Source organism: Mixophyes fleayi, chromosome 1 (genome assembly GCF_038048845.1).
Source record: "Mixophyes fleayi isolate aMixFle1 chromosome 1, aMixFle1.hap1, whole genome shotgun sequence".
NCBI lineage: Eukaryota > Metazoa > Chordata > Amphibia > Anura > Limnodynastidae > Mixophyes > Mixophyes fleayi.
This window is the reverse complement of record NC_134402.1, coordinates 35843412-35865727: the sequence shown is the minus strand read 5'-3', so window position 1 is coordinate 35865727 and position 22316 is coordinate 35843412. Positions and strand designations below refer to the sequence as shown.

Sequence of the window (22316 nt, the reverse complement as noted above, 5' to 3'; positions counted from 1 at the left end):
TGCCTTGAACAGACATTTATAGGTACAGTTATGTAAACCCATAATCATATTTGCCTACTCTCCCGGAATGTCCGGGAGACTCCCGAATTTTTGGGAGCTCTCCCGGACTCCAGGGAGAGCAGGGCAACCTCCTAAATCCTGGCCGCTTCGTTGCCGAAGTGGGCGGGGGGTGGAGCTAATTGCATCATCCTGGCCCCGCCCCCTGCTATAATAGGCCAAATTGGTATTATATAGCAGGGCAAAAAGCCTAATGATTCAATTAGCTTGGTCATGCTACCAAGACACGGACAACTTTGGAGATCTCCGGTTGGCAAGTATGCCCATAATCTAAGAAGTTCTGAAAACAAGAAAGAAAAAAAGTGATATTTGCATTTTTTTTAGCCGAATGCAACTCTGCCCTATAATTGTAAATTTGCGCTGGCATAATGATGGTCAATTATTTTTGCTGTATGGTTTGGATGGGGTAGGACTGGAAGTACAAGGCCAAATACTGCCAGTGAAATGTCTGGCAGATTTTGTGGTGAGTTTTCTGTCAATCGGTTCTGATCATTTCGTACATCTGTTGCTATGGAGCTCTGCATTAATGGGGCGAGGGGGAGGGTTGATTTGGTAATATAACAAAAATGAAGTTTGGGTTTATAACAAATAATACATCTTAGCCTGTGGTCTAAATAGGAGTGTGCTCTGTAAAGATCCTGGAGCATGGTAGTACAGTTTGCTGCCATACGGTGGCTAAGTGGTTAGAACTTCTGCCTTACAGCACTGGGGTCATGAGTTCAATTCCCGACCATGGCCTTATCTGTGTGGAGTTTGTATGTTCTCCCCGTGTTTGCGTGGGTTTCCTCCGGGTGCTCCGGTTTCCTCCCACACTCCAAAGACATGCTGGTAGGTTAATTGGCTGCTAACAAATTGACCCTAGTCTGTGTGTGTGTGTGTGTGTGTGTGTGTTAGGGAATTTAGACTGTAAGCCCCAATGGGGTAGGGGCTGAAGTGAGTGAGTTCTCTGTACAGCGCTACGGAATTAGTGGCGCTATATAAATAAATGGTGATGATGATGATGATGATAGTTTGAGTGGTTCAGGACACTGCATGGATAACGCTGGTGAAATACAATATTGGTCAATACTCATGTGACAACAGCCTAAGAATGAGATTGATAGAGAGTAGTTATGTTTTGTAGATTTGCAGTCCTACATTTGACTGCACTATAAGTCATGTTCAAGTTGTCTTCCAAAACAAACTGATATGTGTCCTGTGTCCTGTGGTGCACAAGGCACAGTCCACGACTGTGTAGATAAGCTCCATTGCTGTGACCTAATTTCTCCTTTTCTCCCTTAAAGCACCGTTCAGTCTGAGGACTTTAGGGAAGTCATTTATTAAACTGTTTTGAAAAGTTATTTTGTTTATTACCGTTTCTCTGGATCTTTTTTCCCCAATTATTGCTCAATTCTCTGTTGTGCTGCAACTCTGTTGTTGTCCTTCAGGATGAGTCAACTGTTTTAATGAGAGAGAATGTTTTAGGAATCAGTAACCTTCAATTCAGTTTTTTTTAACTCCTTCAGGTGACTAATTTGGGGGAAAAACTATCATTAAAATTTGTAATATAATTAATAATCCATTATTGAAGACTCATAAATGAAGGTGCACTAAGTGAGATGATGACTTTTTTTGCTCTACAGAGGTCAAATTAATTGTGTAGGACTATGCCGGTCTTACCCACTAGGTGTAGCCTTATAACCTTGGTAAACGGTTTTGAGGTTAAATAAGATACGCCGAGAGGGAGAAGGGGTCGTACAAAGTACCAGGACCTATGTGGGGGCCCTGCGATGATTGTTGGGGGCAGATGGGGCACCAACCCCATCCACACATCAAAGTCAAATTGTGGGTGGGGTAAGTGACTGTGCGTAACAGAAACTTCCTTGTGGCCACGTGGCTACACCCTTCCTAGGCTACTTGTGAAGCATTGGCTTTTGACGAAGTTGCACGCATAGCCTGTAAAACACCAAGATGCTCTGCAGGGGCGCATGCAGGATTGTCATTATTGTCCCCCCCCTGACCCCAAAAAAAACCAAAAACCACACGCGAGAGAGCATGCGCAGCAGCTCCGTTTCGGCAGCACTGTACTATACAGCAGCCGCGGACGCGTCTTTGACAGCGCCGCGGCTGCTGTATAGTACAGTGCCGCTATTGTGGGCACTTAGTTAGTGGGAGGGGGGGGGGGTTCTGGAGACCCAGAAATCCCCCTGCGTACGCCACTGCACTGGGGGCCTTAAGGTTGCTTTCGGCTGATCTGGTTACATATTAGTGAAAATGATTTAGAAAGTATATCTTAGTGGTCATGTCTTAAGAAGTATATGCTAGTGAGCATGTCTCAGGTGCTATGGGTAAGTGGACATGTCTCAGGAAATGTGTGTTCGTGAATAGAAACATAGAAACATAGAATTTGATGGCAGATAAGAACCGCTTGGCCCATCTAGTCTACCAATTTTTTTTTTATTAACCTACGGTAACCTCAAACCCTATTTGATTCTTTATTCTTTGTAGGGATATCCTTATGTCTATCCCAAGCATGTTAGTATTGCTCTACTGTATTAGCCTCTACCACCTCTGATGGGAGGCTATTCCACTTATCCACTACCCTCTCTGTGAATTAGTTTTTCCTCAAGTTTTCTCTAAACCTACTTCCCTCTAGTGTCAGTGTATGTCCTCGTGTTCTAATTCTTCTCTTTCTTTGAAGAATGTTTCCATCCTATACCTTGTTTAAACCCTTGATATATTTAAACATTTCTATCTCGTCCCGCCTTTTCCTTCTCTGCTCCAAACTATACATATTAAGATCTTTTAGTCTTTCTGGGTAAGTTTTGTGCTGTAGACCATGTACCGTTTTAGATGTCCTTCTTTGTACAGTCTCTAATGTATTTATATCCTACTGGAGATATGGCCTCCAGAACTTAACACAGTATTCTAGATGAGGCCGTACCAATGTATGGGTTAGTCATTTTCATAAGCAATGTACTAATGGGCATGTTTCGGGAGATACATTACATGGCTAAAAGTATGTGGAGACCTGAACATCACATCCATATGTGCTTATTGAACATCTCATTTCAAAGCCATGGACATTAATATAGAGTTAATTCCCCCTTTTCTGCTATAACAGCCACCTCTCTTCTAGGAAGTATTTCCACTAGATTTTTGAACATGTTTGTGGAGATTCGCATCCATTCTGTCACAAGAGCATTAGTGAGGTCAGATACTGATATTGGACGCTAAGGCTTGGCTTGCAATTGGCGTTCAAATTCGTTCTAAAGATATTCAATGGGGTTGAGGTCAGGGCTTTGTACAGGTCAGTGAAGTTCTTCCACACCAAACTTTGGAAACCATTTTTTGGTGGACCTCACTTGTGCACAGGGCCATTGTCAAGCTGACACAGAAAAGGGCCTTCCCCATAATTTTTCCACAAGTTGGAAACACACAATTCTCTAGAATGTCATTGTATGCTGTAGCATGAACATTTCTCTTCACTGGAACTGAGGGGTCTAGGCCAAGCCATGGAAAGTTGCCCAAGACCATTATTCCTCCAACCCCAAAGTTTACAGATAGCAATAAGCATTTGGTTAGGAAGCATTCTCCTGGCATCCACCAAACCAGATTTCTCATCAGACTACCAGATCGTGAAGTGCGATTTGTCACTCCAGAGAACGTGTTTTCACAGCTCTAGAGTTCAATGGTGAGGTGCTTTACTCCACTCCAGTGTATGTTTGGCATTGTGCATGATGATCTGAGTGTGTGTGGATGCTCAGCCATGGAAGACATGAAGCTACTGACTTATGGGCCTGAGTCATTAAGCAGAGCAAAGCAAAAAAAAAAGAGTAAGTTTGCTCCTGGACAAACCATGTTAAAATGCAAGGGGTACAAATTAGTTTATTGTTTTGCACATAAGTTAAATACTGGCTATTTTTTCATGTAGCACACAAATGTTTGATAGCTTTATTTTTACACTAAAATTTAAAGTTGAGCTAGGACATGCCCTACCCCAAATATAAATCTGTCCCCAGATTTTAAATTTACCTCCCCCTCCAACGCAACATGGTTTTGCCCAGGTGCAAAGTTACTCCTTTATTAATGCTTTGCTCCCCTTAATGACTCAGGCCCTAACAGCTTTTGTACTGACAAAGATAACATCTGATAGCTTGTATAATTATAATCTATTAATGTAATTAATAAAGTCAGTCTTGATTATTAGAAATGTACTAAATATGGTCTATGGTTTAGGCAAATGCATGTCAAGTAACCCTTTTTCTTTTTTATGCTTGCAGGAAAATGCATGGATCCAGCAACAATGAAAGGTAAGTCTTTTATTTATTAAAGGGACACTAACCTTAAGTTTGTTTACACACAGTTGGCATCCATGAGTGGTCCTCAGAGGTCCCTAAAACCTGATCCCCTTCCACTTTGTTCCTTCCTCCATAGCTCTTAACAAATGTCTGATAAGAAAGTAAAGTACTTATATTTACAGTATGTCCAGAAAGCAAGCAGGCTGAGGCTAGGTGCACACTACAAAAACTTACTACCAGTTTGTTATCGCTAACTATTTTACAAACGACTGAAGTTCCAATCAGTCTGACGATTCATGCGGACACGATTTACCTTCAGATCTGTGCTTTTCATCTGGTCCTGTAGTCGTTTAGAGAATGGCAGCACAATATTCACTCACTCATTCATTCCTGTCACACTGATTAATCGCCTTGTTATAGCTATCCACAATGTCATTATAAATTTTGTTAGCTTCTTTTAGTTTTCGTGACTCTGAAACAAAATATTCAGTCTCAGAGCGAACGGACAAATTATTACAAATAAGGCACTGTCTACATTTATTCACCGGGACATGTTCATTGCCGGCATCGGCTGAAAAGAGCACGACTCTGTAAACTCTATGGAGATCATGAGCGTGAGTACATGCACACTACAGGATTGGAAGGAGGTTGGAACGAGATTTTTAAGCATGACGTGCATTCAAAAGAAACGGTGATCAGTACTGTGAAACGACTCTCATTCATCGTGTTAAGCTAGGTACACACAACAGGGTTTATGTCCAATAATCGGCTCAACCAGCCGACATACGACCGCTCGTTCAAAAGTCGGGTCAGTGCGTGTAGTGACACGATGGTCGAAAGTCTGCCCAAATGGACGATTGTCGCCTCATTTGGTTGGTCGTACCTTTAAATATTTTCGTTCCAATCTCGTTTCCGTTGTGTAGTGTGTATAAACTTCCTACCGATCCACGACAATCCTCCAATACTTCCTCATATACTTCCGAAATTGCAATCATTGCTCACGACAACATGGCTGTAAAAAGTCCCTAAAGGGACGTCTGCTCTTCCCTTTATCGTCCTAAACAAGGCTAGTGTGTATGCAGTCCATGGACCGAGCGATTGGACCATCAATCGCATGTAAAATCGATCGGCATAAAAAGTTGGTGCAAAATTCTGTAGTGTGTACCCAGCTTAAGTATACACACTAATGCGATATCTATCCGAATGGTTGTTTAACGGGTGATTGGCCAGATAATTGGCTGAAAAACCTGTAATGTGTACCTAGCCTTACCAGTATGTGGCAATTGGGAAAGTGAGGTGCAAACCAAAGGCCTCATAAAGTTAAGAGCTAAGCAAAAAAAAAGAGAACATTTTCTCCTGGACAAACCATGTTAGATGCAAGGGGTGCAAATGTTTTTTTTTTTTGTTCATGCAGGGAAAATACTGTCTTCTTCTGTATGTAGCACACAAATACTGGACAGCTTTATTTTTACCCTGAAATTTAGAGTTGAACTTAGAGAAAACACGCCACCTCCAACTTTAAATCGGTCTACATATTTTAAATTTGCCTCCCCCCCCCCCCCCCACCCCTCCAGCGATGCAACATGTTTTTTTGCCATGGTGCAAGATTGCTCCTTTTCTTTGCATTGCTCCTAACACTAAGTGAGGCTTCAAATGTCTAAAACTGGAAGTTGTCAACCAGGATAGTTGGGATGTAAATGATCAGTGACGTTGTAACTCACATACTGTAACAACAGAACAGAACTTATCACCAGGGGCGGATCTAGAAAACGAAAACGATTCTACCCCGGGCGATTTAGGGGGGGCGATTTAGGCCCCACTCCCTTTTTGCCTTCAAGGCTGCCGGCGGCAGCACAATATGTGCAGGTCCGCTCGGCAGTGACAATGTGCTGCCTGGCTGCTGTTATTGTGTTTTAAACACAATCAGAGCAGCCGGGCAGCACACTGTCACTGCCGAGCGGACCTGCACATATTGTGCAGCCGCCGGCAGCAAGCCCCTGCTAGGGGGGGCGATCGCCCCGATTGCCCCCCCCCCCCTTCCTGGATCCGCCACTGCTTATCACAGACCAGAAGTCTTGGACATATACACATGCATTAGCTCCAAACTGCACCTACACAGACCAGGGGGTATATTTACTAAACTGCAGGTTTGAAAAAGTGGAGATGTTGCCTATAGCAACCAATCAGATTCTAGCTGTCATTCTGTAGAATGCAATAAATAAATGAAGGCTAGAATCTGATTGGTTGCTATAGGCAACATCTCCACTTTTTCAAACCCGCAGTTTAGTAAATATACTCCCAGATGTGATCACCACACATCCACGCAGGCAAGGTCTATATCATTTACAGGACTCGTGTGTCTAAGGAGGATCCCAGTTGTAGTAGTGTCATAGGGAAGTGACACACGGCTACTTTGAACACTAGTGCTTTTCCAGCAAGTTTGATTACATGCATTTGCACATTTGAATAAAATGCATATTTTGGCCACATTTTGCTCGGTTAGATCGAACCTTTTTTTCCTCTAACTATATTAATCTGGGTGCATCAAAAATCTTAAATCTGGGGAATAAATAGGATTGCCCTGGAAAAACTAGAACACATGAGAGATTTACCACAACATAACTACCCTCAGTGTCACTTGCCCATACAGGCAGGCCAGTAAAAAGTACCCAAAATAATGCAGCTTGAAGTCAGTCAATATGATAGATTGGCACACGTTACGCCCATTCTATGCGTGTATGGAAAGTCATACCTCCCAATTTTACTGATTTAGGTGAGCCTGTCTATGGGGGTTAAAGGGTGACCCTCGGCACGACCTAGGGGTAATTGGAATAACCAATAAAAATTAAACCACAAAACCAGCATGATGTCACCATGACTCCTTTTCTAAAGCGAACGTAGAGATTCGCTGTCCCCACTTCCCACCAGAAAGATTAAATAACATCAGACTGCTGCCCTAGAACGAGCTCACAAACTGCCCTTCCTGAACATCTTTGTATACTCTGAACTACAGATTTATTGTTTGTACACATATTATAATCCAATATCTGAGCCAGGGAATGTGGAGAGGGTTATCAGTATGATGGGGTACTACCAGTGCTAAGCTTATCAGTATGTTACATACCAGGCATAGCTACGACTAAGCAAAATAGAAGTGTAGCATTTGCAATGTTTACAAGTTCAATTTACATCTGGCAGACCATAGAAACAGGAATTCATGTTCAAAAGAGGAGAGGAAGATATGTTAAATAAATATAATTATAGCAACATTCTGCAGAGTCCATATAGTCCACGTATCCCTATTTAAATTGTTTCCATCAGTCAGCCACTTATTTCTTGCCAGCCCATGTCCTTACTCCATTTCCCGTGGTCCCACTATAACTTATCAGTATGTGGCCTTTCAACATATCCAGGCCTGGTAGTCTATATCATCCTAATGTAACAGATCTGTGCAACCTTTATTCACTCTTTCAGATGCAGGATATTACCCATGATACCTACACAGAGATGCTGACCTCCAATGCCTCAGGATTACTAACTTTTGAGGCCGTAAATAAATGTCTAACAAGGCTCTTTGTAAATGCTGATGCAGTGTCTGATAATATCATACTTGCCAACTTTTCCTCGTTGGCTTCAGGGAGGTCCCATGGAAGGTGGTTGTGCGGGAGTCTCGCTTCCTGAATGATTGTCACAATGTTGGCCAATTGCAGGAGGGGTGGGCTAAGATGTTGCGATATTTGCGTCCTTAAACCCAGCCCCACCACTTATCTATTGCGGTGGCGAGAATCGGGAGGTTGCCCTGCTCCCGGGAGGTCTTCCAAGATGCGGGAGTCTCCTGGACATTCCGGGAGAGTAGGCAACTATGCGTTAAAGAAAAGCAGCTAATGAATCTCTAGAGACTGAAGTGTGTTTTACTTTTCTGTCTCCATTACTGAAGTCATGTTGTCTTACCTGTCAGTCTTTGATTAAATCTTGGTCTACATGAAAATGGCCACCTGCATAGGCATCAGTACATAGACATAGGACACAATTTCTGAACTGTGTCATCATCCCACAGAGGGCAAAGCCAACCACGTCCTGTACTGGCTCAGCATCAGGGAGAATGCCAGACTCTTCAGGGAGTGAGGGAGATCACCCCTATTTCAGGGAGTCTCCCTGACATTCAGGGAGAGTTGGCAAGTATGGATAATATTGACAGGTACATAGTCTCAGAGGTGTTAACAAGATCTACACACGTGACCTCCAAGATCCCTTCTTGAACATAATAGTTGAATCTCTGTCCTGTGTGTATTAGCAGCATCTGCCTGGAACAGAAGAGAAAGCTTGCTGTAAATATAAGTGAAATCGTAGATTCAGGTGAATTGAATTCTGTAGAGTTGCAAAGTTCTGGAGAAACAATCATTGCATTGCACGGAATATTAAAGTCAGTGGTTAAATCACTCTGCTCTGTGGTGTAGTTGGGGTAGGGCTGAGAAACAGGGCCAAAGTCTGATGGTGAAACGCGTAACAATTATTCTACTCTGTTTTGCACTTATCTGTAAGGGACCAAGCTTGACTGTAGCAATAGTAGCATCAGGTTAGTACAGATAAGTAAAAAACATTCAAAGCAGCATATGTAATGATACCACTACACCGAGACATCGGATGGAGCAATGTTTTTTTGCTGCAGCCATAAATATAATTCTGCACATTCACGCTTATTTTCAATTAGCGTTACGTACATTATTTGTTTTCTGTATCTAATTACAGTATACGTGATAAGAATACAATACGTTGACAAACTGAATTTTAGTGTTTCCAGCCAAATACCATCTACTGCATCGTTAGCCGTGTCCAATTTTAGCCATGTGCTTATTCCTTATATATATATATAGATATATATATATACATTTTAGTTCCTGGCAGAAGTTGACGTGTTTCCATGGTAACTCACATTGGTTTATCTCAGTCAGCACATGTTTCTATCCAGCAGAAAAAATTGCAAAACAGACAGTTGCATAGAGCTACTGTTGTATCTCTTTACTGTATTGTGAAGGACTGAAACACTTTTACAGTTACAGGGATACAATTACTGCTGGTGGTTTCACAGCAACACACACACACAGGACAGTCTGTTTCATTTTGTTAAAATCTCACAATTAGTGACTGTTAAGCTGTAAACTGAGTATGTCCGATTCCTCCCAATGGACCACACAACAATGCAGCATGTACTTGTATTTTAGAGACTGGGGGTGTCATGTCACCGCAGGTTTTAAAAGTGGATCCAGAGAGAGCTCTGATTGCAATTTTAGACCTGCAAAGTTTTTTTTTTTTCCTTCTTTCTGTGTCCAACTTCAGTGACATTTTTGTCTGTTAATTCTGGGATCAACAGTGGCACAATTAAAGGAATATCTGAAATCATGGATGAATGGATGGCACAGTGCCTGCAGAAGCCATAGCGATGTTTACATTGTTTTTTGTTTTTATGCCAATATGTATTGTTTCCAGTAGCGTAAGTTTATTTTTTCCAGAAGTGCAAATTTTAGCTTATGGCAATGGATGAATTTGAGTGTTCTTTACGGTTAGTTAGATATTTGCCAAAGAATTGGTCAGGTTTCTCGATTTTTTTGATTGATTAAAATCGAGCGACATTCGAAAATCTCAAATAGGCATCACCATGTATGAGCTGGTTCACATATGATTGAGGTTAAATTGATGCACGTTAATCGTTTTCAATTGGGAAACGAAAACTGCGAAAGCAGTTCGAATTTAAAAAATGTCAAAATACTTTTTTATTATTGTTAGTGTTTGAAAATAAAAATATTTTAAAACACTTCTTTCAACATGAACGATGAAGATGGACGGAAGCTGTGAATGCAAGTCGCAAATTTTTAACCACAAATTTGAATCTGGGTCAATTGGTGACCGTGTCACATACATGTCTGTGGCCATCGGACCATTGAAATTCAATATGATTTCGAACTGGTTCCAGATTTTCTACCATCTTTAATCATACTTGCCAACTCTACCTGAATGTCCGGGAGACTCCATGAAATAGGGTGATCTCCCTCCCTCCCTGAAGAGTCTGGCATTCTCCCTGATGCTGAGCCAGTACAAGACGTGGTTGGCTTCACCATCTGTGGCATGATGACACAGTTCAGAAATTGCGTCCTATGTCCATGTATTGATGCCTATGCAGGTGGCCATTTTCATGTAGACCAAAATGTAATCAAAGATTGACAGGTAAGACAACATGACTTCAGTAATGGAGACAGAAATGTAAAAGACACTTCAGTCTCTAGAGATTCATTAGCTGTTTTTCTTTAACACATAGTTGCCTACTCTTCCGGAGGAGCAGGGCAACCTCCCGGTTCTCGCCCCCACAATAGATAAGTGGCAGGGCTTAATGACGTAAATATTGTGTCATCTTAGCCAGGCCCCTGCTGTAATTGGCCAAATTGTGACAATCGTTTAGGGGCAGGGCCAGAATGATGTGATTCGTCAAGCCCCGCCCCTGCACGCCCACCTCACCCGGGAGGAGGAAAAGTTGGCAAGTATGTCTTTAATAAACAGAATAAGAAAGACAAAAATGAATTCTGCTACAAAGTTGGATAAAAACTGTAAGAAAACAATAAAATATTGGCATTTACTTGTATTTATTTACAGACAGTATTTAACCATGCCCAACCAATTTATAAAATGTTATATTCTGACGACAGTTGTAAGTAGACGTTGTACTTTTATTTAAGCTCAATAACATTTTCAAATCTGTTTTATGTGGATTCAAAAAAATATTCTAACAGTTTGTCTATCTTTCTTTTTCTAAGGAACCTGTACTGATAATTTCCTGGGATATTGTGATGATTTACCCTACAGCAAAATATTTTTTCCAAATGTATTAAACCATCAATCCAGAGGGGACACGGAGTTTAGTGCTGAGTACATTCTCTTGAGCGTCATTGACAACTTGCTCCAAGGAGAATGCAATCCTGATCTGAGGCTTGTGGGATGCTCGATCCTCGCCCCACGGTGTGAGAAAAACAAGATTGTAAAACCGTGCCGAAAGGTGTGTGAAACGTTAAAGAAAACTTGTCTTCCTGCCTTTGATGCCATTGACATGGCGTGGCCTTATTTTTTGGACTGTGACCGATTCTTCGTCGGAGAAGAAGAAGGCTGCCACGATCCCTTGGAGAAACTAAGAGGTAAAATATACACTAATCTATATATTTATAGTTTACAAGGGAGCTCCTCTCAAAAACTATCTACCAATTCATGGTAACAAAATCTGCAATTGTCTTTTCTACTGCCATCTGGTGGAAATTAAGCATATATGTTATAAGCATATATGTTTCTAACATAGCTACTTGTGAGTTGGGGATGTCAGCTGACATATCTCGAGTTGGTGTCAAAATTAGTAGTTTCTCCATTCCTTCACAGTAAAAAATATCAATCTGGCCAAATATATTTATTTCTGACTTTATGTCTCTCTGCAAATCTGTAAACCCTGACTGTACATCCCAACTGGAATTTCCAACGGATATTTTCACGTCCCTTAACATGCATATAAACTAATTTGCTTACGCATAATATAGGTTTCACATGCGTTCACAATTGTGTTCAATCGCTCTTTTTTTCAACAAGCATGTGGGACATAACATAGATTTGTTAAGCCAAACTCAGGTGGAAGCATGGCGTTTAAATTGCGCTCCTATTGAAATGAACGTGAGTTGTACAGGTGCTGCGACAAATGAACAGATTCAGTTTATATGCTGGAAAAATGTTTAAAGCAACACTGGGCGCAGTGGTCAGCATTGCTGCCTCACAGCGCTGGGGTCATGGGTTCGATTCCAGCCAAGTCCCTCTCTGTGGAGTTTGTTTCTTCTCCCCGTGTTTTCATGGGTTTTCGTTTGGTTGCTCCAGTTTTTTCTCAGTCGCTGCACTGTCAGGGATGTTGACCATGATGACGGGATTTGCAGCAAATTTTGCTTTGCAAGAAGATTGGGCGGGATTCTGGAGGTTGGCCTAATTGGCTGTGAAGACTCCCTGAAATTTGTGATCCTCCTTGGAGAGAAGAGAAGTGTGCAGTGAATATATATAATAAACTTCAAAGTTGTACGTTGCATTAGAAGTACATGACGATGGTTATGAAACAGGACTTTGTCACATATGTGTATAACAAGCATTTTGGTGGATTGAGTACCCAGTGATCCTTCTGTGAAGAGTTTTCAGATAAGCCTGTGATGCTCTTTTTTCAATAAACTGCAGAAAACAGATTAATTCAGCATCTTGACTGTGCAAACATGCACAACATCAAAATAAACACAGTCTTTATGGCAAACTGTAAAAAACTGAGCAATGAAGACTTATTCCCTGCATCTTTAGGGAACTAGTGAAAAAAGAGCATAAAATACTTCAGCACATGGTGATCTTTTTGCTCCCCCCAAAGAATTTCCATGTTAACATATTTTTTCCTGGACAGTTTAATGTATCAGCCAGAGTGAAAATGGGGAAATGTTTCTGTGAAACAGCTTATTACACCCTTTTTTTTGGACTACACCCAGTGTATATACAGCAGTGTCTAGACGGCTGCATAAAGAGAATTTATTATGGAATCTTTATTGTTGAGTTCTAGGGATTCTCGTGACATTCTAATGTTGCACAACTTTAAAGTGTAAACAAGTGTTGTTTTTGATCTGTTTCCTGGACAGACCTATATTGCCTATAAGAGCTGTAGTTATTCCGCTCCCTAATAAAATCACAGCTGTGGTACCTAACGGTATTTATTACGGCTTGTACTCACAGGACCTCATTACCAGTTCTCCCTGTACTGAACTCTGAATGCAGAATGCTGCATTTTTTTCTGTTGGTTCAGCATTTGTAGTCAGTACTTTAAGTATTTACAGTTTGGTCCTCATAGCAATCAGTCGATCAATATTTTAAGGATCATGCATGATTAACCTTCTGTTCAATGCAGCACAGGGCAAAAACCCCAGTCTCTTGTACAACTGCATATGTGAATGTACCCTCAGTCTGTTTAGTTAGTAAAGGTGATAATTAGAGATGCTCGGGCTCGGTTTTCTAAAAACTGAGCCCACCCGAACTAAGGGGATCCGAGTAGGCTCGCGAGCCGGCTCAGTGCTTTCGCGCGTCCATGGATATGAATCGAGGCAAAACGTCATTGTTGCGTTGTCGGATCTCGCGAGTTTTGGATTCCATAAGTACCTCCCTCCCCAGGAGATCCAGGGCCATTGCTCACACAGAAACAGGGGTAGCAGTGTTCTTGTCACTCTCCATTCTCCAGTGACATTGCTCAGTGTCATTGCTCACACAGAAACAGGGGTAGCAGTGTTCTTGTCACTCTCCAGTCTCTAGTGACATTGCTCAGTGCCATTGCTCACACAGAAACAGGGGTAGCAGTGTTCTTGTCACTCTCCATTCTCCAGTAATATTGCTCAGTGCCCTTGCTCATACAGAAACCGGAGGAGTAGCAGTGTTCTTGTCACTCTCCAGTCTCCAGTGACATTGCTCACACAGAAACAGGGGTAGCAGTGTTCTTGTCACTCTCCAGTCTCCAGTGACATTGCTCAGTGCCATTGCTCATACAGAAACAGGAGGGGTAGCAGTGTTCTTGTCACTTGACAAAAATTGACTGGAAATTTATGTTATTGAGGTTAATAATAATGTAGGAATAAAAAAAGAGCAAAATTATGTGATTTAGCATAAAATAGGGATTTTTGAAAAAAAAAAATAGGGATCCAAAACTAAAACACATGAGGGCAGTTTTGCCAAAACCAAGTTAATCCAGATCCACAACCAAAACCAAAACACGGGGGTCAGTGATCATATCTCTAGTGATAGTAGATCTTCTCAATGTAAATAAAGTTAAGGTTAGTCTGAAGTGCATTGTAGTAAAGAGTACCATGTCTCTCACACAGGACTGTTCATACAGCTGTGTCAGCATTCTATCTAAGGATTAGGCCACACGGGGTGTGCGTCTAGTAATATATTGCCAGCTGCTGCTTGTTAGTCAACATTTTGCACCTCAAAATTTTTATTTTCGGTTCCCTGCTAGCTGGTTTCCCCATGGCCAATTATCAATGGATCTTGTGATATCCATAAGAGTCCAATACATAGTGAGATTAAATACATTTTCATGTTGTTGTTCATCTTCTTGCATGTTGCTTAAAAGTAAAATTCAGCTTTTAGGCTGTCTGGACCACTCCCTCTCACAATGAACTCCATTTTGTATTACCTTCTCTGCAGATGTTAGCTCTCGGGATACAAACACTAGCAGATCCAGCCATGCTCTCGGCACTTTGATGCTTATGTTACAGCAGCAAGGAAGACAATATTGAGTGCTGCTATTGAATGCATTTTATAAAATTATTGGTGGGTTGTCAAAGTCATCAATGCGGGGGCGGGGGGGGGGGGGGGGGGTTGAATAACTAGATTATTAATGCATAGTGTTTTATTTACATGTGGGAGCAGAAAGTTGGTGAATACTGTGTGATATTCTGCTGCAAAGTCCACCTTCACCCAAGTGATAGCATTGCTGTGATTACCACTTGCAATGGCCAAACATCATATGAGAGGTCTGTTTATAATATATAATTTATAATATATGGGATAGGGCACCACCTACAATCAGACGTAAAGAGAAGTTCCATGACCATATAAAGGCAGCAGGATAACTGGTTTTATGCAAGAGATAGATGTCCCAGGCTACTTATGATATTTAAAAAATGGAGGATGTGTTATCCACCGTCCGGACATGTTTTTTACTTTATTTTACAGCCAACATAGAAATAACCCCAGAAGACAACCTTCCTCCAATGCCATCTACCTTCATCCACTTCAGTCACCACAGCTACACACAGATGGTCGGCGTATTGAAGAAAACTGCAGGCAAATGCTCGCACATCGCTAAGACCTACAGCATTGGGAGGAGTTTTGAAGGAAAAGATCTTTTTGCTCTTGAGTTTTCAAGCAAACCAGGACAGCATGAGCAGCGTGAGTATCAACTGTACTTACGTTCATCTTCTCTTCATTATTTACAAAGAGGGACATTTATGAAAGTGGAATAAACTAAAACTGGAACAACAAGTTGACATATAAACTTTTCCTATAGAGTTGTGTTTGGTGTCTCCGTCTTCCCGTCCCTTTCTTGCAGGAGCTAGAAGGGAGCTCCCTTTTGAAGGGAATAGTGGTAGCTGGGCTTTGACAATTGGGGGTGAACAATGGCTGAGCTGTGGCGCTCGGGGAGGTAACGGTGGCTCTGACAGTCGAACAAGATGACAAATCCTCAGAATGTTCAGCTCTAGTCGGGCTGAGTCTTAGTACATCAAGTCAATGTGTTATGAAAATCTGTCTCCTCTCATAATGATCCCCACCTCCTGTTAAAATAAGCCATGGTGCCTGCATGTGCCTATTCCCCGTCACTAAATCTCATGTCACTAAAAGTCAACTTAATGGATGTCCACGTCCTATAGAAACAATCGACAATCTGCACCAACCGCTTAGGCATTTTGAGTCAGACTGCAAACGCGCAGAGTGAAAATGAAATAAAACTATCATTTAGGACCATCCTCTTCCTAAATCTAACATTTTCTCCTAAAACACTGCTCGGTTTATAATCGTTTATTTTGTTAAGATAATCATGAGAGTGAAGGCGCTTTGTTACTTCCTTTACTGTGTGTTATTTTATGTGTTTTAAGGTTTCTATTACACTGGCTGAAAGTTAACTAGGAATTAGGTCCCATTGAAAGTATAGGCATACTTACCAACTCTCCGGAGACTCCCGAATTCCGGGTAGGTCTCCTGAACGCCCCGGAGAGTAGGGCACCCTCCCGCAAGTGGGCAGAATTAGTGCCACAGTGATACGATTCTTAGGGACTAAAGGGGCTGCAAATGACGCGATTTTTCTAAGCCCCGCTACCTCCACCCATGCCTCTCCGGGAACTCCCAGAATGACACTGTAAAAAGTTGGTAAGTATAAGTATAGAGCAATGCCTGATTTTTATTATCTCTGAAGACGTGTAAAAAGCAAAAATGCTCTGTGCCCCCTGCCCCCACCTAATGCACGTTTTCCAGCAATTTAATTGCATTTAAGATCTCGTCCCTCTTATGAAATATCTGTAGGTGGAGTAATACAAGGTGCTTTCATGTGTCTAGTTTGCACTTCTCAATGAACGCCTCATATCTGCCCATCGATAGAGGATACATTTGACACCTTGGCCCACAAATCTGAGCACTGATAAAAACGGGTATTTTCACAAGAGTATAGTCATATATCCACTGCAGGTGCAGATGTTGCAGTGTGTTACACCTGTGTTGCATGCAGACTTCTCCTCAAATGTACCTAAAAAGTGGAGTTAATCTGAAAAAAAAGCCCAAAAAAACAATATAAAATTAATGTTATTGGACTTAAAAAGTAAAAATTTTTCCTGGTGCACCCAACACTGCAAAAACAAAAAAGGGAAACTTGTTTTGGTAATCAAGATGCAAACTCCTCCAATCTTAAAGGGTGTAAGTGGTCTTATGAGGAAGGAGGATTCTTTTCTTTAATAAAGACAATGGCTAACTCATACATGTACTCTGATCTTGTTGTCATACGCTAATCACTTCACAATCACGGTGTAAGAGTGTTGTGACCAGGGAGCAATCGAATGCTCCATTTGTTCAGCTAAAAAACTCACTGTTTATAAGCGCTCAGGTGACAGATTGAAGTGAAGGGGGAAACGTGCCGTCACGTCAGATGAGAGCGATTAAGTTCTGAAGACGCAGCATATAATGTTTCCTGAGTTAAATCGCTCTCGCGTTATGGCGAGAAGTATTCTCCTTTCACTTCGACCTGTTGAACTCCTGTGAACACTGAGCTTTTCTAGTTGGAAAAGTGCAAGATTCAAGCACCCCCATGCAGATTTATCAGACCGTAAGTCTAAATTAAAGAATAACCACCATTAAAAATTATCCACTTGCTCCCTTCGTCATAGTCATTACAGTTTGTAATTATTCGAACGTACATAGGAAAAGACACAAGTAAGAATCGTGGGTCATTGCACCAACCCTTCAGCATCTGCAAAAGATATCCTCCTTAAAGGTGTAATTGCTGATCTGTCCAAGTCTGATTGTGCTGCAGTTACGTGAACGTGCCCTTACTGTACTCACTCGGCCTTGTTCCTCTTTCCCCGGTATAAAGAGATGCAAGTCAATGATAAGCATAAAACTATATAGGGACGTATGTAGGTGAAGATTCGTTATGGAAACACTTATATTGTGCAAAAAATATTGATGCACGTCCAACTCTAAACGAGTCTTTGTAGCTTTAAATTGTCTCTTTATCTCGTTAACCAGAGATAAAATAAGCCCGCGCTCGGTATATCCCATATTGTATGTGGTACCAGCTGTGTGGCAATATAAATGCCCATATATGTATACAAAACAAAAAGACAGTTGTCAGCGCTTTTGTTTCAAAATATTGCCTTATTGTCATAGCAGCTGTCCATTAAGCCTATTTAAGGCACATTTGGGTGTGGCTCACAAGCCAGCCCTTGCTAGATGTAAACCCCTATACCTGGGAGGTGAGTGCATCTGATTTTAACTACATTTTAATGGTGTTTAAAGCATATAGGTCAGTGTAGGACCTGCTTATAATGAGGTGTCCTTGACGTTGGGATGCAGGCTTAAGTCTTTTGATCAAAATATGAACTAATACCTCATGTTTTCCTTTTGCTAGACACACACAGATATGCAGTGTAAAGGATAAGCGCTGACAACTGTCTTTTTATTTCTTCTTTATCTAGTTAAGCCTGAATTCAGGTACATCGCCAACATGCACGGGAATGAAGTTGTTGGACGAGAATTGCTGATCTATCTTGCACAGTATTTGTGCTCAGAATACCTTCTGGGAAATCCCAGGATCCAGGCACTGATCAATACTACCAGGATTCACCTTCTGCCTTCAATGAACCCAGATGGCTATGATCTTGCGTCAGAAGAGGTAATTACTTTGTGATTATGTCATTATTGTTTGTAGAATGTGAGTCTAAACTGAGTCAGATAGAAAATTATATTATATGTTATGGAACATGCATTACAGTAATTGTATTTATTAGGCTACAATAGATCATTTATAGATTTCAAGACTATAGGATTTTCTTCCTTTTATGACCGGACCAGTTTTCACGCTTTGGCTATCTGTTGCTGTATTTGGGCTTCGACTTCATTCTTTGCGACAATGACACATAATTGGTAGAATTAATGATGCATATAGTGATTAATGCAGCCTTATTATGCTTGAGGGAGATTATAGAAGGGAAGAGGGTTTTAGATTAATAAGTATGTATTATGTGCGTATTGTCGCTAACCAATAACGATTGTCGAACCTCGATTTGTGTTTCCAACGCAAAAAGATTTATTCGCAATAAGTAGAATAATATGCTCAAGCGAAGTAATAATAAATACAGCCGCTACTTATCGCAGGCGCTCTGGATCCAGTGTGCAGTCATTAAATCCTGAAGTCTGGGGACAAGATGTCTGAACACTAGATGTGAAGCTGCTGCTTATATACACAATCAAATACAGTAATACAATGAAGATGGTATAGCTTGCATCTATTGGTCCAGGTCTCAGGAAGGTCCAAGGGGTTGTCAATCATTGGCAAGTTCATCCTAAGGAATCCAAAGGAGGGGGTCATCTCTGCAGGGGGTATGCTCTGCTCTTCCCGCCAGGATTCCTTAATCTTAAGTAGTTCATAATTCCCTATCATTCATAACTTGTGTATGCACTCTGCGGTTCCCTCGCAGAGTGAACCAAACAGTAGGATATGTAAAGAGGTTTATTATGATACCACTCATGATATGATTCCTTCAACCTGTTCCGTGTATTTCACTAATATGCATGTAACTCTAGTATAACATATAAATACTACTATATTTCGACATAACTGACTATGTGTTGCAACTACCATTAATGTGTACTATTTTATTAGTATGTGTGTTTGTGCGAATGTATGGTAAAAGACCAATTATAGTTGCTGCCACGTGTAGTGGATGCGTACGCCCTTTCACACCGTAGCGTGCCCATGTACGTCGTAGCGTACCGTACGCATCTTTTCAGACAAAGACAACCAAGTTTGCTCGACTTTAATTGAAATGACTTTATCCAATTTGCTGACTTCGACATATGACTGACACTTGCCATTATTGGCTGGGTTGATCAATAATCATCATCATCGCCATTTATTTATATAACGCCACTGATTCTGCAGCGCTGTACAGAGAACTCACTCACATCAGTCCCTGCCCCATTGGAGCTTACAGTCTAAATTCCCTAACATACACACACACACACACAGACAGACAGAGAGAGACACTAGGGTCATTTTTGATAGCAGCCAATTAACCTACTAGTATGTTTTTGGAGTGTGGGAGGAAACCGGAGCACCCGGAGGAAACCCACGCAAACACAGGGAGAACATACAAACTCCTCACAGATAAGGCCAGGGTCGGGAATTGAACTCACAACCCCAGCGCTGTGAGGCAGAAGTGCTAACCACTTAGCTGCCATGCTGCCCCTAATAATACATAGAAAAGTTACCATTGTAATCAGTGTCTCTGTCTTTCTTCAGTGGCTGTTTAGCAGAAGCATTATCCGCCTCTAATATTATATATATTATATATGGCATTTATGTACAGCTAGTGGTGTGGTACGGTTGGAATGAAGACAGTGGAAGGTGAAAGATGAAGCATTCACTGTATAAATGTCAGGACAGCCAGCTTAATTTTCTGGTTCTAGAAAAGGCTTGTACTCTTGTGCCACTTGGGTCATTTTGTGGTCATCCTTCAGCTTGGATCAGCTGTGTGGCTGTTTGTTTTTTTTTCTTTTTTTTTCTTTTTTACATCATGCTTTCTGCTGGACACAGAGTCAGGACACAGAAGTTGTGTTTTCAGCTGCTGTCACCAAGGAGGTGACATAGACCTCCAATGTAGGATCAGAGCTGGTAACAGCTGTGATTGTTGGACTCGCTGGGTCCAGCAGCTGATCTGAGATGTTATTCCAGCAGTGCTTCAAAGCAACTGTGTCCTTGGTGTGCTATCACTCCTCATTACCACCTTATACATTTTACCACCACGTAATTTTAATTTTGTAATAACCTCTGTCTTCACAATCTTTTTTATGTATTCATACACATTATAAATGTTAATTGCTTATGTTAAGAAAATACAATCACAAACACTGGTTTATTATTTACTACCACTAAGGTGCAGACTTGCACAATGCAGTGATGCTTGGCAATCCCTAAATATATGTTTATTAGAATAAATAGCAAAATCCTTATTTAAATCTAAATTTATATTACTGGAAATGCAAACTATTGTCTGATGTCTCATGTGCTCCATTGCCTGTAAGAGGCTCCTTTCCCTTTAGCATAAGCGCTGAATGACTGCTACCGGTTCTTATTATACTATGTCCCTGGAACTCAAACATGGCAAGTAAGTCTGCCAGACAGGCATTTAAGGAGACAGCAAGAAGGACTAGGACAAGGTTTGACATATCGCATTAGTATCTTACACACAATTGGCGGGCACATCACAAAGTTAAGGCGATCGCAAGTCATGGTCATAGGCAAATGTTAGTGTAGGTACGAGCAGGTACATGGGAACAGAAAAGGGGAACAGGAATAGTGTTCCAGAATACAAAGTGGGTTGAGGAACAGGACTTCAATCAGGTCACTAAATTAAGAAACAAAGCATGTGGATACTTCCGTACAGAAATGGGGACAGGAACAGTGTACAGGCATTCAGAACGGATCGAGGAACAGATGAGGTCAATAAACTATGGGGATACTATGGCACATAAACCAAGAAGTGCTGGGCTTCAATATGCTTTCCTTTTTTGCTGACTGGCAATGGGAGGGCAGCAGGTGGAAGAAATGTTACCCATCCTCTCAGGAATACGTAGAAAGGATTCAGGAATGCTCCAGCAATCTGCTGACATTGGTAATATCAGTGTACAAGAATACGAATTGCTGGACAGTAAGAATCTTGCAGAGCAAATGTCTACACCTCTGTATTCTGGACAAAATCTCCAGCTGACCCCTGTGTAATCAGCCATTGATTATGTTGTGTTGTGTTGTGTTAGCTAGTTGTGTAAAATAACATTACTATAATATCATGTCCTAACTTACCAGTTGGCAAATGTATACTGTGTCATTCTTTACTGGAACAATGTGCTTTCCTTAGTCAACTGTTTTATATTCTGTGATACTACAAAATTTATAACCATTAGATGTCTGTTCGATAAGTGAAAGTCATGTGGGGACGCTCACAAATGTGAAGAAAGTTTTCTTTAAATGATGGTAAATTAACTCCAGGGGGTATATTTACTAAACTGCGGGTTTAAAAAAATGGAGATGTTGCCTATGGCAACCAATCAGCTTTCTAGCTGTCATTTATTTAGTACCTTCTACAAAATGACACCTACAATCTGATTGGTTGCTATAGGCAACATCTCTACTTTTCAAACCTGCAGTTTAGTAAATCTAGCCCCATGTGTTATCAATACAATATAACCACTTTATACTACATACTGCAAGTTTAGAGGAAGAACCTGGTAAACTGGTGGTAAAATAAATGGTACCATGGTATATTTTTATAGATGATGGAGTTAATATTTTATATAGGATTTCACTCATAATCCGTCGCTCATCTTATTTTAGTAATCGAGAGAACATTTACAGATTAATGACAGAACCGTAAATATATGATAGTTGCCTATTAATGAAACTGACTCCTCTCGACGCGTTTCTCTTACAGGGTGCTGGCTATAATGGATGGACAAATGGGCGAATGACCGCTCAGAACATTGATCTCAATAGGAATTTTCCTGATTTGACTTCCGAAGTTCATAAAATTATGAGAATGCGCTCGGCGCGCGTGGATCACATGTCCATCCCTGAATCGTATTGGGACGGTAAGGTATGAAGAGTTTTTATCTTTC

The 22316-nt window shown here is 41.1% G+C and overlaps 1 protein-coding gene across 1 annotated transcript in view; it reads left to right on the top strand.

Moving 5' to 3' along the window:
* The window catches only part of CPZ (carboxypeptidase Z), an 81626-nt gene that overhangs the window by 7148 nt on the left and 52162 nt on the right, over positions 1-22316 (top strand). Inside the window, exons 2-6 of the mRNA XM_075194366.1 lie at positions 4320-4349; positions 11144-11518; positions 15111-15326; positions 18119-18315; positions 22133-22294. Of these exons, the coding sequence (XP_075050467.1) occupies positions 4320-4349; positions 11144-11518; positions 15111-15326; positions 18119-18315; positions 22133-22294 (980 nt within the window). The remainder of the gene's footprint in view (positions 1-4319; positions 4350-11143; positions 11519-15110; positions 15327-18118; positions 18316-22132; positions 22295-22316) is intronic.